Raw genomic sequence first — 20,245 nt, forward strand, 5'->3', positions numbered from 1 at the left:
GCCTTTCATTTTCTGCTTCCTTCTTCCCTGGTTGGTGCAAGGGTGGAGTGGGCAGAGGAAAGTAATATATATTGGTTTGAACAGTGGTCATAGTGACGTTCTGGGCCATCCAGAGAAACAGATGGAAGAAACTGGAGGTGAGTGCTGAAGAAGTGGTGGGAACATTTTGACAATGTTGACTTTGACATACTAGTTAGACACATTTCCCCCATAAATAGAAGTATAGTTGCCACAATTGATACAGAATACTATGCCTGCATATCCGGACATCTCAGTGTAGTTGTTAGAGCAGAATTGATTTTATGACTGTTCTATGATGTAGGATCTAACAAAGATTCTGACCTTCCACCATAATGAATTCTGCTTTGCTGATAAAATCCATTTCACAAACTGCCTCTAGAAAATTGCATTTTCCTACCAATTAGTGATACTACCAATTCTTTCTAAGCATATGCATCTAGTGTAGCTTTGCTGTGAGCTTAACCTGGGTCTATGCTACAATTGATGTGAGAGATTGCACTTTTTACTAGAAGATATCGAGATAAACTGATAGATTTTACACAAAACTAAATGTATCATAGCCTTCCTTGAGCTCCCACATTCAGAAAGGAAAGTCATCGGTACACTCTATACAAACATATATTCAGTGCCTGTGTATACAATGAAGAAAGAAGGTTGTAAGAAAATTTACTAATAAAAGTTCTATTTAGCAGCCTTGTACATCTTAACATTTCCCAGTTCCCTCCTGCTTACATTTTGAGAATTGTTCTTTAAAAATGTTAACAATATGCTAATGAAAATTTCTAGTGTAGAGATAGTCCTCAACTAACACTTTAGTGACTGTCAAAGTTACAATGGCACTAAAAAAGTGACATGACTTTTTCACACCATTGTAGCATCCCCATGGTCACATGATCCAAATTCATATGCTTGGTAACTGGTTCATATGACTTGCAGTGTCCTGGGGTCATGTGATCCCCTTTTGTGACTTCCTGACAAGTGAAATAAATAGATTCACTAAGCACCCTTGCTACTAACTTAACTACAGCGATTAACTGTCAAGAAAGGTCATAAAATGTGGCAAAACTCACAACAAATGTCTTTAACAACAGAAATTTTGGACTCAATTGTTGAAAATTAAGGACTATTTGTGCTATTTATGTAATAAAATACATGGTGCCTTGCAGCATCTGGATTGGGTGAATTTTCCAACTGCATGCTATGTCATCAAATAATTGTTTTCAGAACCGCATACTTTAGAAAATGTTGGGTCTTTTCTCAACTTTCAATACAGGCTGCTGTTTCTAAAACTGTTCAAATGAAAAAGTAGAATATGTTCCCATTTTCATGGTGTTGTACTAGTAGCTGAATGAAACACAGAAAATCCTGAGTGTGTCTATGAAGTTTCTGCACTTCTGTTGTGAAGGTGTGGGCAGCGGATCTGAACATTTAAGTCTATAACCTGTCCTACATGAAACACTACAAATTCTTTTCAACTAATTTATTAGTGTGATCAACTGGAAATAGTTAATGATTCAGGATTGCAGAAAAGCAAAGTTTTTTCTAAGCCTATAAAAATAATTTATAGACTGAAACATGCCTATCTATTTAGCCCTGAAGTGTCTTGGTAGCCACTAGGCCATGACCATAATAAAGCACTAGTGCTTAATTGCTGGTGGTAAAACAGAATTGCTACTTTTCTGTCTTTCCCACCCTTTCCCTCTTTCAATTGTCAATTTTATCACCTCAGTTTGTGATAGTATAAGGCATGTGTCTTAATGACACATACTAGGAGCCAAGAAGACAATAGGGAAGGTCAGCTGTCATCACCACCTTGCTTCAAGATTCTCAGAAGCTTCTGTTTAGCTCTTACATCATTCTTTGGGCATTTTGTACTAACAATCATACAAAACACTCAATTGTCCCCTCTTCATGCTGCCTAATGAGATCATTCTGCTTATGTGCATCATGAATCCTTGGCTTGGACCAACTGTTATTTAATCATACTGGGCCTCTGCATTTATGAATGTGTATGCTTAAGCATATTCCTGGCCTGAGTGACTGATGCAGTTGAGATTTCATTTCCCACCATCTCTAGCCAGCACAGCACAGCTGCCAATATAGCTAACTGGAAGAGTTGTAGTCTGGCTTCTTTTTAAAAAAATTGACAGTGGCAAGGATGGAGCCAGGAATGTTATCTATCCAAACCATATTGCACTATCACAGGGTATTTTTAATGCAGTGTTTTTTAAGAAACGTAATCTTAAAAGAGCTCAAAGGAAATAAGTCCTGAATACAAAGTGGAGATAGTTACTTTCCTTCTTTATTCCTCCAAAATAAAGAATATGGCGTGCTTTTTGGCTATGAGCAGATCTGCAATGTACAGTAAATGATAAATGTTCCACTGATCACTTTGTTTTCTGGCCAAGTGAGGGAATGACTGAAAAGCAATATTCTTGTCCTTTTTGCATAGTTAACAAATTTCAGCCCAAAGAAGTGATGTCATGGACAAATCCATGTAATATTGACAGCCATCATGGAGGTGGAATACCCTTTTAAAAAATTCAGAATTTGTTTTCAAGTACAAAGTACATTCAAGCCTGCTTACCTTTTGCTTACCTTTTTTTGAACTCACAGCCAGCTTATGTGTTATCATCTAATACATTTTTATATAGTTAACTATCATATGAAATGAAATTTCTAGCTGGTTAAAATGATGGTTTCATATCATTTTACCTCACTGTGATTTGTGGAAAAAAACATCAAAACTTGGCCAAGCTCTCTGCAGACTCAGCCAATTTTATGTATTGAAGTCTTAATAAATATATTGTGGCAAAAATATTTGTGTCAGAAAAATCAACGTCATATAAGTATGCAAAAGTGACAGACAGGAACAACTTTGTAAGCAATTGGAGCAAAAAAAGATGTGCAGCAGAGTGCATAGAAAAATTTCCATACAGAAGAAGTGGTAGGTTCATTTGCAAACAGTAATCTAGTCCAGTCTGTGGCTAGGCACTGGCAATGTAGTTTGAAAAAGTGTTAACATTTGTTTTTATTCTAGGCTCCTCTCCTTATCTGCTGAATTTGGAGATGTTAAATCTCCAAACTACAAAAGCTGAAGACTAATACCAGTAACATGAAGATGCAAAGAAGAAGAATGAATTGCCATCTTCAAACTTTCAAAATATTTTTGGTGTCATTTTTAAAAAAAATCGTCTTCAACATGTAAGAGTTTGGCTTTCCTTCAACCATAGAAACAATTTTAAACCAATCATTTCACCCAATCTATTTCTCAAGCTGGCAGTTGAGGGGGGGGGACTAATTTTGAAAGAAAAGTTATAATACTGAACTACTATTTTATGGTCCAGTATTTTGATGTCATAAGCCATACTAAGATATCAACAAAATTGCATATTAGCCTGTCAGAAAAAGCTATTCAGTTTTTAAAAATTCAAAATAAGCTTGCTGATTTGCGATTTTATTTTTATTGCTGTTATTAAAGCTGAGTGACAGTTTCATTTAAATTCCTATATCTCCATGTACTACAATTCGTACATTTCCAAATCCCATTCCTCTGAAAAGTCTGGATCCAGTTAGATTTGTACCACATACTACATTCTTTAAATCAGAGTTTACATAAGCTTTTACTGAACGTATGGTCGATGTGAATAACAATGGGACAAATACCAAGGCTTCTATACCCTCCTTCAGAAAGCGGTTCATTGATGGTAGCACCAATTTTTTATTATTTTTGGAAGTGCCTTCAAGTCGGCAGCTGCCTGGAGAAGTCCTTACAGTTTTCTTGGCAGGATTTCAGAAATTGTATGTTGCTGCCTTCTTCCTAGAAGATATCCAAACTGGCTAATACCCAACTTTTCTTTTCTAGCATAAATGCTGTCCTTGATTGCTCATCATCCATCGGAGAGGAGACTCTACTGACCAAAAATGATGATGATTAAAAGTAGCGTTTCCTCTCCATCTTTCGGTGTTTTTTTTTTAACACGGCTCACTTTCGCCTCTAGTGGACAGTTTGGAATAGGAACTATGGAAACCATGGGGCGGGAGTGGGGCTAGAGTCCTCTCTGTACTTTTGAAAGATCTCTAATATAGTTGGCACATAAAATTTCCAGGAAGTACCAACAAGGGCAGACAAGACTTTAATCTATCGTTTCTTTCCCTTCCTTCTGTCTCTATATGTAATTTCCGGTAGCGCCCCCGCCTCCTATTCTCTGCGCAAATCAGGGAGGCCTCCGGCTTTTTCTAAGCCGCGTGACCATGACGCTAAAATGCCACTCCCGTGACGTCAGTAGGCTGAGGCGGAAGAAGAGCGTAGAGGAAATATCGAGGTGAAGCGACAGTGTTAGGCGGCTGCTCGGTAAATTGTTGGGGTGGGGGTGAATTTCGGAGTAAGGTCTCGGAAGCTTTTTTTTTGGGGGGGGGAAACAATCCTTTTCTGCCTTTCCTCCTCTTTTCCACCGTATTCCCCATTGTCGTTAAAATTATATATATTTAAAACTGTGTTTGCGCTTTCCCCCTTGCTAGTGCTCCCTGCCGCCCACCATCGCCGCCCTATGATTTAGGCATAGACCTGCGTCACCTGGGCGACTTTGTCTCTTTGCTTTATATTGCTTGTCCTATTTTTTGCCGTGCTATAAAGTGAGCTCATCTAGTCTGTCCTTCCAGCTATGACGGACTATCTCCTCCTACCATCACCATGAAGTGATGAAGAAGGGTGGGTGGGAGAACACATCCGGAGTATTGGGTGGTTATGGGAAGTTAACAGATTAGCAGTAACAGTTGGAAGGGATCTTGGAAGTTGTCTAATCCAACCCTTTGCTCGCGTAGGAGACCTGTATTGTAAAGGTTCCCATTTGTTTGTTGTATTAGACGTTTTTAATGACTGGGATTTGATTGGAAGGACATGGTGATTCTGTGGTTAATAACTGAGCATGTCAGTTCGGTGGTTCGAATCCCTAGTGCCGCATAATGGAATGAGCTCCCGTTGCTTGTTCTGGCTTCTGCCAACCTAGAAGTTCGAAAGCATGTAAAAATGCAAATAGAAAATAGGAGCCATATTTGGTGGGAAGGTAATAGCATTCCTTGTGCCTTCGGCATTTCCGGCCACATGACTACAGAGACGTCTTTGGACAGTGCTGGCTCTTCAGCTTTGAAATGGTGGTGAGCACCACCCCCTAGAGTCAGGAACGACTCTACATATGTGCGAGGGGAACCTTTACATTTACCCTTTATTTGATTGGAATGATGTATTGAATACATATGCTAACTGTTGGGTAAGGAAGGATGCTTTTTAATATTCTGATAGTTTGTTATAATTTATTACATTTATATGCCACTCAGCCCCTATTGTCTCTGAAAAATAAACCCGCAGCCTGTTAAAAGTAAAGTAACATGGCTTAATATTTGTACTCAAAAGCTTCTTAGCCAAGCAGGTTCATTGTGACTTATGTTTAAATTTGTTTTGGCCCAAGGTGAAATTGATTTGGTTTGATTCTCTTTATAATTATTTGCTTTGTCGAGGGTGGATTAGCTGATGCTTATCCTATTGATGTGTAAATGATGGTATTAGCTTTTTTAAAAATTAAAACAGTTTCTGAAGACAACTGAAAGATGTGAGGCTTTCCAGACTGTCTGGTTAGCAAGTCACAATCTTTAGTAATTATTATTAGTATGGCTTGTACAGTAACTTATTTGGGTGAATATTCTGTATGCCAAAGATGTAGGTAGCTGAAAGTTGCTTAACAACTCTCACCTGTCTTTTCTAGCTCACCTAATGATGACTGATGCTGGGTGTTGTATTTCAGCCATGAGGTCCCCATCCCCCTCATGAGGGTTATAACTCTTATGAGTCCAATACACATAGACCATTACTTATATAGAAACATGATAGATTATAGGAAGTTTAGTCCTTGCCCAACCTGAATATAGATGAGTGGACTTTACCGGCAAGAATTCCTATCTAACATATCCATACCTTTGAAGGGTGGGATTGCATTTTCATTTTTTGTTTGTAACTAAACAAGCTCTGCCCCATTTTTGATCTCTCTGACAGAAGTAACAGTAAGTATTGAGATTAGGTTTTGGAATTGGCACCAATATGGATTAGTGACCCATTGCCATAGAGGGATCTTCCTTCAAAAGTGTAGGTTTTTCTCTAAATAACAGTCCATTTCAAAATATAACTGGGTAAGTCTGGTTGAATTAGCCAGGAACTTAAGCTGGACTTGTCATTTCATTCTTCTTCCTACTTTCTTACAATATAAATGATTTCTCTTAATTTGGATCATTTTTATTTGCTCAGTTTGCTTGTTTACCAAGCAGCAAACTACAGAGGAGAAAGATACAGAGGCTCTATAGAGGATAATGAGTTATGAATAGTAAACAGATATTGAAGAGTGCATAATGTAGAGCAGTGATTCTCAACCTGTGGACTGTAGACCCTCAGGGGGAGGGTGCAAATATCATCAGGGGGTTGATGAAATGTTATGATTTAAATCTTGAGTTGTCTTAGGGGTCCATGACCATGGTCCATGACCACAAAAGGTATGTAAAGGTGAAGAAAAGATTGAGAACAACTGGTGTAAATTGTAATAAAATACAATTTAATATAATTCATACAGTATAAAATACAATGTAATACAATACAATATAACACAAAGTTTTAAAGAGTAAACAGAGGGTTTTTTGTTCTTCTGTAGACTTTTTGATACATAGTTAGGAAAATAAGAAAAGTTGATATAAAAACTGTAGTAAAAAACCTCTGGCTTAAGCTTGCTGCCAAATAATAGAAGTAACACATAACACATACAGAGAAAATGGTTTGTCTCCAGAACAGTGAATGTTTTCTGTCTTCATTCTCTAGGTCTAGGTTGTTCTCACTCTGAAATGTAATGTACTTATCATGAAACTTTGAATGTAATTTTAGTGATCTGATTGGGGATTTCTTTGGTCTTTGACTATATATTTTAATAAATTAGAGTTTCTTGATGTATTGGCCAAACCTTGTAGTTTTTATACAAGGATACTTTGCTCCTATGTGTTTTATATTTCTGCATTGTTCTTTTTCCCAACAGTGTAGGCTGACTCATTTTCTGTCAGGATGGATCTGTTGTTTGGGCGCCGGAAGACCCCAGAGGAGATGCTACGGCAAAATCAACGAGCTCTGAATCGTGCCATGCGAGAATTAGACCGTGAGCGGCAGAAACTGGAGACCCAGGAGAAAAAGATCATTGCTGACATCAAGAAAATGGCCAAGCAAGGGCAGATGGTAAGTTTGGAAAGAAAGGACAAATATGGTTTTCGAATACCACCAGAAGAAAATCTATGTATCTGCTTTCTAACCTGGTTCTCCTCATCTTAGGATGCTGTGAAAATCATGGCTAAAGATCTGGTGCGAACAAGGCGCTATGTCAAGAAATTCATCCTGATGAGGGCTAATATCCAGGCTGTGTCCCTTAAGATACAGACACTCAAATCAAACAACTCCATGGCTCAGGCAATGAAAGGTGTAACCAAAGCCATGGCTACCATGAACAGACAGGTGGGTGAGCTGTAGAAGTATTTTTGAACTGCTCCTTTTGAGTCCATATCTTACTCACTGACCAAGCATCTGGTTGCATTCAGAAGGTCGCACTTTCAAATTGATTTGCCTAAACTTCTGAACAGCCAATGCCAGTTAGATTAAGCATCTGGAACTAGGAAGCCAAATAATTTGACTTCACAAAAAACAGCTTTCTAAAAACTATTTCTTTTAATAGTATGTGTGGGATGTTGAATATATATTACATGTAGTGCTTGTTTAGCGACTGCTTTGTTTTAGTGATCATTTGCAGTTAAGACCAATGAAGAAGTAATTTTGCAGTCCTCTCATTTATGACTTTTGCAGGTATATAAAGCACAGGAAAATGAATATGAGATCATAAATATAGTGGTAGTTTTATTATTGATCACTTCATTTAACCACTGAGTTGTTGGCAACCAGTTGTGGTTGCTAAATGAGGACTACTTGCAAAATCTGTTTGTTTATCAGAAAGGGAATGAAATTGGAATTGCTAAATGTGAGGAACTAGACAATGGTGATATCTTATCAGTGGCTAGGCAAAAAATGTGGTACAGAAGCATTTTTTAAATTACCTAATGCAAAGAATGTGCCACTTAAGGTATCATAACAGTTTGCAGATACTTTTTTTCAGTTCAGCAGCTGAAGTGTTTTTCCAACAGGATTCTCTAGATTGGGTGCAATCTGTCACTATCACTTGGTCAATTAATACTTTAAAAAAAAGAACATTCTATTTTTAGTAACAGTAATCTGCTACTCTAAGTGATGTTACTCTACTTACTGTTGCTCATCATCCCCTGATCATCTCCAGAATATTTTTCTATAATGTGGTCTACCTGCAGGTGACCTTGAAGAGCATCTGGAAGGTTTATTTGGTGCAGATAGCAGCTCTGTGTGGACTGTTATGTGGGTGTCTTAAAATGGCTTATGGAACAGAATATAATCTTCTGGGTGCAATTTAGGGTGCCATTTTTGACCTTTAAATGCCTACATTGGCACATGATCAGGTTATTTTAGGAAATGTCTTTTCTATCCATCCCATCAAGTCCAGCAGAAGAGGTATGCTCTGCATCTCACCAGCTAAAGAGTTTTATCTGATGGGATTCAGGAGAAATACATTTTCTGCTTCAGATTTTTCCCTCTGTAACATCATTTCCCATGTGGTGAGATTAGCCCCATCACTGTTAATTCCACAAAGGGCTTTTATGTTTTTATGTTTTATTTTTGTCACTTATGTCTGGTTTTTTAAAATTGCGATATTGTTGCAATTTTTGTTTGTAAGCCTCCTACAATCACTTTTTGTGACATTGGCAATGATATAAATATATTAAATAAATAAAATATTCCCTTCCATTCCTTTTTGAAAGGTAAAAAGCAAGTGATAGTTTATTTCCTTTTCTAAGATTTTGTAACAGTGTTACTTCTTGCTTCATTTAGCTCAAGTTGCCTCAGATTCAGAAGATCATGATGGAGTTTGAAAAGCAGTCAGAGATCATGGAAATGAAGGAAGAGATGATGAATGATGCTATTGATGATGCGATGGGAGATGAAGAGGATGAGGAGGAAAGGTAATTAGCATTGGGGACAGGAAAGCTCATAAGGGTTGCATATTGAAGTGACAGTTTAGCATCTAAGTGGTACCAAGTGATACCCTGTTTCCCCCAAAATAACACCTCCCCAGATAATAAGCCAAATCGGGCTTTTGAGCACATGTGCTGAAATAAGCCCTCCCCTCCAAAATAAGCCCTCTCCAAAAATATTGCAACACAGCAGCAGCCATGAGGTGACTACACTTGCCGCCCCAAAAATAATAAGACCTCCCTGTAAATAAGGCCAACTGCTTATTTTGGGGGTCAAAAGAAAATAAGACCACATCTTATTTTCAGGGAAACACGGTAGCTTTTTGACCTTCAAATCCCTCCCTGAAATCCAGAAATCTCTGCACAGTAAAGCCAAGCCTTTTAATTCAGTCTGAAGTTGAGATAAGAATTGAGATTCAGTTAAGGCAAGTGGTGGATTAGCCATGCAAACAAGTGCATTTTTTCCCCCATTCACAGTGATGCTGTTGTCTCCCAGGTGTTGGATGAGCTAGGTCTGACATTGACCGATGAGCTGTCAAGTAAGTATTTGCATGAAATGAACATTAGGAAAGAAGTACAGCAAGGGAAGAGGCACTTGATCCACTTTGTGATTCAGCAGCCTTAGAAAATGAATGAATGAATGAATGAATGAATGAATGAATGAATGAATGAATGAATGAATGAATGAATGAATGAATAAGAAAGAGGCAGTTCACGTGATTCTTGTAAATCCCAGATGGATAAAATTATCATTATTTATATCCAGTTGACTCTAGGTAGCTAAAAATATATTATCATAAAAATCCAATACACCTAAAACAAGATGGGATATGGTCGCTCTATACAGACAAACAAAAATAACAGAAAAAACATTAGTTCATAGTGTTCCAACACATAATTTAAAAACAGGCGTTTCAACAAACATTAAAAACATATAGTGGTAATGTTTCCAGTTAGACTGGGACTCTTAAACTTTGTGTACTATAACTCCCTAATCATCCTGATACTACAACTTCGGAAATTTGCCCTAAGTCAGTGTTTTTCAACCTTGGCAACTTGAAGATGTCTGGACTTCAACTCCCAGAATTCCCCAGCCAGCATCGCTTGCTGAGTTGAAGTCCAGACATCTTCAAGTTGCCAAGGTTGAAAAACACTGCCCTAAGTAATGCAATTTTAACTGAAGTCAAATGGAAACTCTTGAGAAATGCAGTGGTCCCCTTTGGAATGAATGTCATTTCTTAATTGTAAAATTAATTGTAGAAAATGTGATCTTGGCTGCTTTATTCAAAAAAAAAACAGAATAAAATAGATTGCTATTTATGTTGAGAGAAGACACTGAAAGTACATAGAGGGGGATTTATTTTAAAATTTGACCGTATTCCCTTCCTTCCTCCAATTCAAATGATGGTGCTACGGGGTTCTGCCTTGGTCTATCTATGCACAGTCCAGTCCTGTCTTATAGCCTCTGGATTTTCCACCATATTTCCTTGGATTAAACAGCTTGTCCAGACAGAGCAGGTTTTAGGGTATCTCTAATATGTTCAAAAGTCATTAGTAAAGTGCATTGCCCCTCCCTCCCCCCAATCTGTTCAGAACAGCAAGAAGCAGTTCTGCTCGAAGGTTTTCAAACTTTATTTTAATCTATTTGGGAGGAGAGCAAGACGTGTGACTGTGAGAGAACCTCTTGGTTCAGGAAAGTGCATACACAGCATTAAACAAAATTTTACAAATGTCTTCTTGGCCATGGCTTCTACCTGCTCCTTGAATTGGAGATGTGGATCCAAGAGAACACCCTGATTTGTCACTATTTCTGTTTGAGGTACTGCAATCTCATCCAAACCCAAAGCTGGAAAAAACATTGTATCCGGGAAGCCTTAAAATCCAAAGTGACTCAGTTTTACTTGGGTTAAGCTGAAGCCTGTTCTTCCCCATCTGGATCCTCAATACTCTCTTGACACTGAGGCAGGACCTCTCCCAGGTTCTCTTGGTTGTCCACGAATGGACATGTAAAGCTGGGTATCATTAGCATACTGACGACACCTTACCCAGTGCTGCTGAATTACTTCATCCAGCACTTTGTTTAGTTAAAAAAAGAATAGGGAGAGTGTTAAGGTAGACTTTTCCCCACCCATCAATTCTATCTGGAACTGCCGTCTGGAAGGACAGTCAGCACACCATGCCTCTGCTCTCAACCCTTAGCCCCAAAACCAATAATCAATATCAAAGGTTGCTGAGAGATATGGGGCGCAAAGATGTACCATCTTCATCCTGCTTTTGCCAGAGGTCATCCGTAAGTGTGATTAATGCTGTGGTTAATGATATGATACGTGAAACTTTGCCCACAATTAACCTAACCATGATAAGTATGATGCATGAACCCCATATCTACAATAATCCTGATGCCACAGTCTTGGGCAGAGAGAACTGGGAGGGAGATTGATGGGTAACAGTGATATTGGGTTGTTGCGGACTTCATTCTCTTCCTTGCAGATTTGCCTTCCACGGGTGGTTCTTTGAGTGTGGCAGGAGGAAAGAAAGCTGAAGCCTCCGCAGCCCTCGCTGACGCAGATGCCGATTTGGAGGAGCGGTTAAAGAACCTACGGCGAGACTAGAAGAGCAGTGCCCAGCTCCCTTGCCCTCCCCTAGCATGGGTGCCCTCCAGACACTACTGGTGTTAGGATTGCAACTCTGCTGTGTCAGGGAGTCCTAGCTTTGCAAGCTTGTGTGGGGTTGACCGTGGGTGGCATAATTGGGGGAAAGAAGGGTTAAACCAAACCACGTGGTGCTTTTATATTCCCCTTTAATTTGAAAGGACTTTCAGCATCACTTGGCAAAAGTATAAGGTAAAATATTTTTTTCACACTACCATGAAAATGCTTCCATTTCCATGAGGCCGAATAGATTGGGATCTAAAGGAAGGGGGGGGGAGGGCAGGAGTGGGTGCCATTCCCTATTTAATACCCCATGTTCTTTTGGTGATAATGGCAAGGTGGAGGGGGGGGGCAAAAAGGGAGAACAACAAGCTGTACTGTGGCTGATATCTCTGCCACTAAGAAGTGGCCAAGGACTTTATTATTCTTTTTCCCAGTAAAGCTTTATATAAAACCCTGTCCCTAGAGGCAGGCAAATACATAGGCAGGCTGGCCTCCACGTTCGATTTTTTGTCTCTTGTAATAAAGGTTGTAGTTTATACTAAGAGTTCCTCTGGCATCTGCTCTTGCCCCTGAAATGGAACAAACTGAAACTGTCCCCTGACAACTCTAGTCCTAAGACATTTGTCTCTCTTTGTTGTGCATCTGGGAACTTTTGGAGCAGGGCATGTTTTATGTGAGAAATGTAGGCAGATTTCCTTGGTTCTAAACATTTCCCTTTGAGTCTGGGAGTATATGAAGAGCATTGTAAGTGTCCTCTTATGCTCTACCTATGTTTGAAACTATGGACCCAGTTAGTGAGTTGTAGATAAAATATGCGGGTTAAAGCAAAAGGAAGACTCATACAGTTTAATTTTGAATAGAGAGCACTGATGCAATACCTACTTATACAGTGCAAAATTAAGCTATGGAATTCCTTTCAGCAGGATGAAGTGATAGCTTTGACTTTCAATGCAAGGGAATTTATTTGTCCTCTCTAAATTTGGATGTTAAATCCAGCAATCCTGATAGCTGTGTGGTGACATCAAAGGCAGAAAAGGGCTGAAAGAGAGGAAGATTTCTCTTGAATCCAGTCAATGGCATGGCACAGGAAATTGAGTGTCTCCTGTGGAACCAGGTTGCTGGATGAGAAGCTATTTGGCTGATCTAGCATGAATGTATTTGCCTTACTAGAATCCAAAAGAGGGTGTACACAGCTGTGCCAGGGAATCTTTCAGATGGAATTGGGGAAGACCAGAAGATGAAGGGAATTTTGTGAGGCCTACCGAACATATGACGTGTCCTGGGGTGTATGGACGATCTAGCTTCATTCTAGAACGCAACGAGGAGGAGGAATTTCTGAAATCTCTTCCATTTTTGTTCACCTGATATATCTATTGACTTTCTGCAAATGATCCAAGGAGGCTGATTTTCTTTTTCCTTGTCTTTATTTTTAATTACTATTTTTGGAGGAGGGATGCTTCTGATTCCCAGGATCCAAGGTGGAATGTCATCTGAGATCTGAATTGTTTGGAAACGCAGTGTCCAGGATGTCCCAGGGATGGTGGAAGTGGTGATTCTGAAGGATGCCCGATCATGGGATGGCTCCAGCAGGCTGTTTAATGTAAAGCTCTTCTGCGGATTTATTTTTCCTTGAGTGCTACTGCACAAAGCAAATATGGCAAAGGTGAGGGTTCCAAAAATCTGAGAACATTATGCCAAAATCAGAAGATTTCCAACTCAGTAATTTAACATGTCCGGTCAGAATAAAATACAGGGGCTTTATTGAAGTTGGGAACTCCTTCTGTAGTGCCTGCTGAGAATGGTGAATCAGTGCTGAGCTTTCTGTTGGTTGAGCATTCTGGAGTCCCTATGGGAAAGGAAACATGGCTGTCTGGGAGTCCCAGTGATTTGGAGGCTGTAAATGTAATAGAAAATCATAGAGTAATGTCGGTGTATCCTCCCACTTCTGTGGGATATAATGTTTCTTCCCTTGGGCTAAGCCATAGCTTTCCTGGCAAATGGGTGGGGTGGAGTGCCAGCAAACAATTGGATTCACATTACAAACTAGGGTAAAATGGAGTATGGTGGCTTGTAATCAGTATATCAGTATAATCATTATATGGTGGGAACCCAACCATTGGTTTCCAGTGTTCCAAATTGGGTCGTCAAATAGTATATGTGGTTTATTTAGATATAACATTATTTGAACACAGCAACTGTTTTGGGGGGCTCCTGTGTCAATATCTGAACTTGGATTAAGTATTGCTAATGTTTTCTCTTTCAGGAACCATATGTCTTTAATATACATTGTCTTGCATAAATCTACTTGATGAAGTTTTTGCCTCTCTTTTTATCTTCTTGTGTAGAAAATATGTGTGGAGTCAAGCAAATCTCCTGTGTTAACACCTTCCCACTAGTGCCAATACTATTTATCTTCAGAAACTCCCTAGTAACAGAGATTCTCATTCTTCCCACATTCCTGATATTCCTATCCATCTATGGCTTGTTTTCCTTGTTAAGCACCCTGATACCATGGAAGCTTGCATTTAAAAATGGAGTCAAGGGATAAAGTTTCATTGCAATAACTGCTATACTTCTACATGCCTTTTGTCTTTTAAATAAAGTGGAAAGTGAAATCCTTTCCTCCAAGATAATATAATTGCTGCACACTCCCTCTTTCTGACTAAGTTAATTCCCTATAGCCCAGCTATTCTGTATTGCAACTTGCCATATTCCCACTGAATGCTGCCACCAATCCTTTTACCCCTGAAGTCCAAACAGTATAGGGACACTCACCTAGGGACCATTTTTTAGATCCGGGTGAGCTATGCCCAGTGCCCGCAGGCAGGAATGATATGTCTCCAGCAGCTCCTTGCATGCCTCTTCTCCCTTTTCTTTAACACTGCAAAGGTAAAGAAGTGGTAAAGCAATGATAACAATACTACTGGTTTGTCTTACAATTGAACAACAGCACCGAAACCTGGAGATCTTGAAGCTCTCCCTGCAACTCTCAAGAGGTGTGATGCTCCTGCCACACCCACAGCAGGGGTAGTGACTTGGTAGCTTGATTACCCCAAGGCAGTCACAAGTGCCCACTTTGAAATAATAATGAAATCTTTTATTGCATCTTTCCAGATTTCCCCCAGTTTTATTCTTTTCCTATTATAGGTTTTGCTCAGTGACATAAGGATTATAGCCCTTGATATAAAGAATGTTCTCAATATGAAACTTAACTGATTTTTAATTGTTTTTTCCTTTCCTGAAGTACTTATTTCTTCTTTCAAAAAATAATAAATGCACCTGTCCAATGTCTCAGTATTTTTCACATTCTTCTGTAATGGGCGAATGGTTGTGTCCTGTAGTGGGAGGAATCACATTTAAACTGAAACAACTGAAAGGGGAGGATGGCTTATATTTCGGTTTTTAGGCTGGTAATGAGGTCCATTGCAGAAGAGAGGAATGTATATCGTGTATTTTCAACTTGAAGCTTTTGGACTGGTTCAGAGGTTCAGTCCATTCAAAAGAAGCGGAAAGCCTTTAGAACCCTTGGAATTTCTTCTGTGAAATGGGACTTGAAACCCATTCTGCAATACCAGAACTCAGATTGTATATAATTCTAGGTCAGGGAACATAATTTTTATATTTGTTGCAAGTTGTACTCTTGACAACAAGCTGGAGATACAAAGAGACACTTTAAAAAAAAAAGATGAGGCTGAGTCAAATGCTACTTTTCATTATTTAAATAACATTCTTGGAGTAGAAGTCCATCTTAAAAGATGCCAAGTTTGAAAAACACTGATCTAGAACACGTCTAGGATGTGAAGGCTGTCCTGGAGGATTCTGTGTTTTCCTATCCATTGCTGTTAAGAGCAGAGGGTGGACAATCTTTTAAGATAGTCCTCAGCATAACAATGGTAACTGAGCCTGGAATTATGGTTCAAAGTAGCTGCTGCCATTATGTGACTGCAATGATCATTTGACATTGTTTGTTGCGGTTGTTAAATGAATGCTGCAGTCATTAAGCAAATTTTATGGTGGTTAAGTGAATCAGTTTGCCCAATGGGTGGTGGGTTTTTTTTAACTGCAAACTGGAAGTAAATGCCAAAAATAAGCAAAAACCCAAAAATTTCAATTGTGTGACCATAGGCATTGTAAACAACCATAAAGCCAGTTATCAAGTGCCAAAATTGTAATTATGGGACTCTGTGGGTGCACATGCGGCTATCAGTCATAAATAGCTTTTGGTGGGAGCATTATAACTTCAAATGGTCGCCAAGCAATGAGTCATAAGGACTATTTAGTTAACATAGAACAGTCTATCAGCTGTGAGAACTCAGACCAAGTGTGTTTGCTGGTTGCTTCATGGATCAGAGATTTCAGTAAATAGAGTAAGCTATGGTTAAATATGAACATAGACATTGTCTCCATGCTAGTAAAAACTTTAATTATTGGTTTTTGTGTAAAAGAGCAGAAGAGACTACAGTATTCATTCCCTGTCCTTATGCAACTTGAATATTTTAGAGGTAGATAATTAACAGGATTAGTTGGAGTGATTTCACTTTCTTTCATCTACTTCAAATGGTCCCATTTTCTTAATTTTACACATTCTCAGTTCATCAGGGCACAATTTCGTTTACCTACTTTTGAAATCGATTCCTCTAACCCCGTGATTGCAAACATGGCATGGGTGCCACAGGTACCATGCGTAGCCATATCTGCCAGCACGTGAGCTGCCAGCTCCAGCACACATGCACGCACCAGCCAGCTGATTTTCTGCCTTTCGGAAGGCTGGGGGAAGCCGTTCTCGCCCTCCCCAGGCTTCAGGAAAGCCTCTGGAGCCTGGGGAGGGCGAAAAATGGGCCGAAAGGACCTACTAGAAATTTGGAAATGATCCGAAAAATGTGCCCAACGGGCCAAACGGATGTTCAGAAGTGAACTTCTGGTTGGCTCTTTGGGCCTGTTTGCCTTTGCCTTTCCCAGGCTCTGGAGGCATTCCTGAAGCATGGGGTGGGCAAAAATGGCCTCCCCCGGACCACCGGCGGAAATACCAAGCTCAGCTTGGAGGCGTGTAGTGCTGCACGCGTTGGGGGGGGGGAGAGTTATATGTTTGTGTGTGGGTTGTGTGTGCACTTTGCATTATGCTTGTACGCCTTCACATTTTTGGCACCCAACAACCACAAAGGTTAACCGTCACTGCTGTAACCTGTTCCCCTCACTCAAGCACCATTTGAGCCATATGTTAGACATAGCCCGGCATACTCTTTTTTTCCCCAGAACTATTTTAATTTTTGAGGATGGGGAAGGGGAATGCAAATGGGAGTTGCAACAAGAAATTGTGCAGGTTGAACATTCCCGTTCAGGGTTCCAGCCAGCTGTATCCTTACATGCATTCTATTTTTCTTCCCCTTTGATTTTCCTCCTTTACTTCACAACAGTGAGCCAGTGTTATTCAGTGGTCACTGAGAAAATTTAGACCAAGATGGGTGGTAGTCAAATTTAGTGGCAGGCAACTTAATTTTTAAAATGTATTTTTAAAATAAGTTTTTTAAATCGTTTGATTAATGATAAAAAGAGTTTTAAAATTATTCATCTGCGATATTATGTATAAACTATATATGATATAAAAGTGTAATTGTGAGGAAAACACCTATAACAGATGAAATGGTGAAAAATAAATTCTATACCTACCTAGTTTGGAGGAGGGGGGAAATCGGGGAAAAGAAAAGGAAAGAGAAAAAAACTTTAAAGGGTTAGGCGATTTTGTGCTTTTTGAATGTTTTGGACTTTGAGTCCAAACTTCTGTTTTCTAAATGTTTGCCCAATATCAGCTTATTAGCCTGGTTTAAATTACCGGAGTAGAGGAACTTCTATATTCTGAAAACAAAAAAAGGAGGGTGGGTGGGCCATAACAAATAGCCGTCTTCTGTCTGCACGCAAGGTTTTTTGTGGTGATGGAAGCATTGAGCCACGTACTGTATTGTGCAGCAAAACTCTTGTGTTGCTTTTGGGAACTGGCTACATTCTTCCTTTCTGGCTCTGCAAAAGCGCCTCAGGCTTGATTCCAGTCCAACTGAGCCCTGCTATTTCTCTGCCTCTCCCTGGGCTTTGCATTCCTCGTGCCTGCCATTTTCCTGACTTAGCTATGGTTGGATGCATCTCAAATAAAAAGCCCCAGAGTGGCAGTTGGAACCTAGAATATCATTCTATTCCCAGCCATTTTAAAACAATGTGGAGATAGTTCAGATGTCTTCCTCCCAACGTCCTGCAGGTGTTGGACTGCCATTTCTCACATGTCCCATCAAAACAAAGAATGTAATTTATGGTATCTGTTGTGTAGGGGCAAGTGGGCAAATGGTTAAAGAGAAGCAGGCAGAAGCCAATGATGTTCACATGGGCTGGGCTCATGTGGGTTGTCAATTTTGGTTTGCTGAATAAATCACTTTTGGCTGGATTTCAGGCATAAACAACACTGAATAATTCACACAGTGGTTGGACTTGCATTGCATTTCATAACACCAAGCCCAAGATCTCATTCTGATTGAGTCCAGCTTACACAAGATGATCTACTCAGCTTGAATATTAAATTGTTTTATACCACAGAACTGTTATTCAGAACCTATATAAATAGTCAAATACCAGGAATACGCCTATGTTCCAATGCATATTTCCATTTTACAATATAACACCCTCCACCTCCCATTAGCACTGTACATAGTCTAATTCACATAACATGGCAAGACTGAAAATTTAGTTTGAATCCCTTGAACTCAGGCAATAGGGTTAACAAAGGTGTCTTTGGCTGGGATTAAACTACTTATTTTTATTTATGTAATATATAAAGCAGCTTTAATCTTAAAAAGACTGTGTCACAGAAAAGGCAGTTTCAAGATTTTAATGATGTAAAATCATCCAGAGTCACCTTGTGTGAATTGGGCAAACTTATAAGTGTATAAATAAATAAATATGCAAACAACAGAATGCAGAAAAATAGAATAATCTGGAATGACATTGCAATATATTCTACACATTTGAGAGCTAGTTTGGTCAAGTGGTTAAGGCTCCAGACTAGGAAATGGAAGACAGTCCTAGTCCCGCTTTATGCATGAAAGTTGGTTGGGTGATTTTGAGCCAGTTATTCTTTCAGCATGTATCAGACTCAGGTGACAATCCGGTCAGTCAACTATTGGCTACCAATTGCTTCCAGAATAGCTGTCTTTGCAAGCTAATGACAGGTTGTGAGGAAGACATTATCCTTGACCTGCAGGCTATTCAGAGGAGAAGGAGAAATGCAGAGAATGCCTGTTTCTGAGCCTTCTCTGGCCATTCTTTCTGGGGACCTTCCACAGGCATTCCCTGTTTTCTCATTAGGTAGGCAGAATTTGAGATAAAGTTCGGAGCCATACAGGACTTTCTAGCTAGTGCTTTGACTTGCGTTTGAAAACGAAATGGTAGCTAATGCTGTTCTTATAATGAGGCTGCTACAAGGTCATCCTTGTGATAAGGACATTCCATAATCACCCTAGATGCTGTACTTTATGGCAGTTGAATTTTCTGGGTAGATTTCAAAGGCACTTCAGGAAAAGCAAAAGTATAATTAATCCATACAAGAGATGACAAAGGTGTGTTTGAACATCTTTTCATTTCTTAAGATAAGGCCACAATGATGCACTAGTCAAATCGAGCAAAGATCTTCCTGGCTATACTTTCACCTGCTTTTCCTGCAAGAGCCATGAAACCCTCAAACGTCAGGCACGGTTTCCATGGGGAAACACCACCCTGTGGAGAGCTAAGCATGCAAATCCAGAATTAGAAGTGTTCTGAATAAATAGCCATTCTGTCTTGCATGGGTTGTCTCTGAGCTGGTTTTTCTTAATCCAGGCCCTAACAACCCCTTTTGAGTAATGTATGTGTTTTTGCCATCTTTTTGTTCTTTTGTCCTTATTTTATTGTCATGTATTTTTACTTTCTGAACACCCCTCTGCCCCAGAGTCACTGGAGTTGGCCACTGTAGAAATTTAATAAACATGAATAAATAACAATAACTGTTGGAAGAGACTTTGGAGGTCTTCATGTACAATCCCCTGTTCAAGGAGAGGCCACATACCATTTCTAATAAATAAACAAGCAAACATGCATTCTTTCCAAATTCCAGATGTGCACACATTTTCAAATAAACAAACAAGCAAACATGCATTCTTCCCAAATTCCAGATGTGCCCATTGGAAAAACTTTGAATCCTGAGTTTGTGTGTGTAGCTCGTTTCTGATTGCCAATCTGAAATGTTTTCTTTTAATAAGGTGACTTGAGATGTCACCATATGGTAGCAAGGAAACATTTAGGATAGTCCTCTTTCATATTTTCTACTTATTGTGCCTATTTTAAATAACACCCTGCAAACAATGTTCAGGATAATTCAAGAGCTTTGAAATATGGCTAGCCAAATTGAAATATTTATA

At 39.4% G+C, this 20,245-nt stretch overlaps 1 protein-coding gene and 1 long non-coding RNA gene across 5 annotated transcripts in view; one reads left to right on the forward strand and one right to left on the reverse strand.

The window, feature by feature from the left end:
• The first annotated feature begins 51 nt into the window (after window positions 1-51).
• Window positions 52-15,099, forward strand: CHMP2A (charged multivesicular body protein 2A). 3 transcript variants are annotated; one of them, XM_014057842.2, is made up of 7 exons: window positions 52-137; window positions 3,062-3,225; window positions 7,092-7,285; window positions 7,379-7,558; window positions 9,014-9,144; window positions 9,634-9,695; window positions 11,647-15,099. In XM_014057842.2, the coding sequence occupies exons 3-7, from the start codon at window positions 7,118-7,120 to the stop codon at window positions 11,766-11,768; spliced, it is 663 nt and encodes a 220-aa protein (XP_013913317.1). In that variant the 5' UTR covers window positions 52-137; window positions 3,062-3,225; window positions 7,092-7,117; the 3' UTR covers window positions 11,769-15,099. The 3 variants fall into 3 exon arrangements, with proteins under 3 accessions (XP_013913317.1, XP_013913315.1, XP_013913319.1); XM_014057840.2 differs by lacking the exons at window positions 52-137; window positions 3,062-3,225 and adding an exon at window positions 4,270-4,375; XM_014057844.2 differs by lacking the exons at window positions 52-137; window positions 3,062-3,225 and adding an exon at window positions 4,289-4,346.
• LOC106542186 (uncharacterized) overlaps window positions 13,216-20,245 on the reverse strand; it is a 16,338-nt gene continuing 9,308 nt past the window's right edge. The window contains exons 2-3 of one of the 2 annotated variants that reach the window (XR_015696462.1): window positions 14,586-14,691; window positions 13,216-13,704 (exon numbers count right to left, since the gene is read on the reverse strand). This is a non-coding gene — a long non-coding RNA (uncharacterized LOC106542186). Of the gene's footprint in view, window positions 13,705-14,585; window positions 17,648-20,245 lie in introns of those variants that run through there. The other variant, XR_015696461.1, reaches the window with a different exon arrangement.

This window comes from Thamnophis sirtalis, unplaced genomic scaffold (assembly GCF_051295495.1).
Source record: "Thamnophis sirtalis isolate CommonGarterSnake01/CBP01778 unplaced genomic scaffold, rThaSir2_p1.2 scaffold_4, whole genome shotgun sequence".
NCBI classification, from domain to species: Eukaryota; Metazoa; Chordata; class Lepidosauria; order Squamata; family Natricidae; genus Thamnophis; species Thamnophis sirtalis.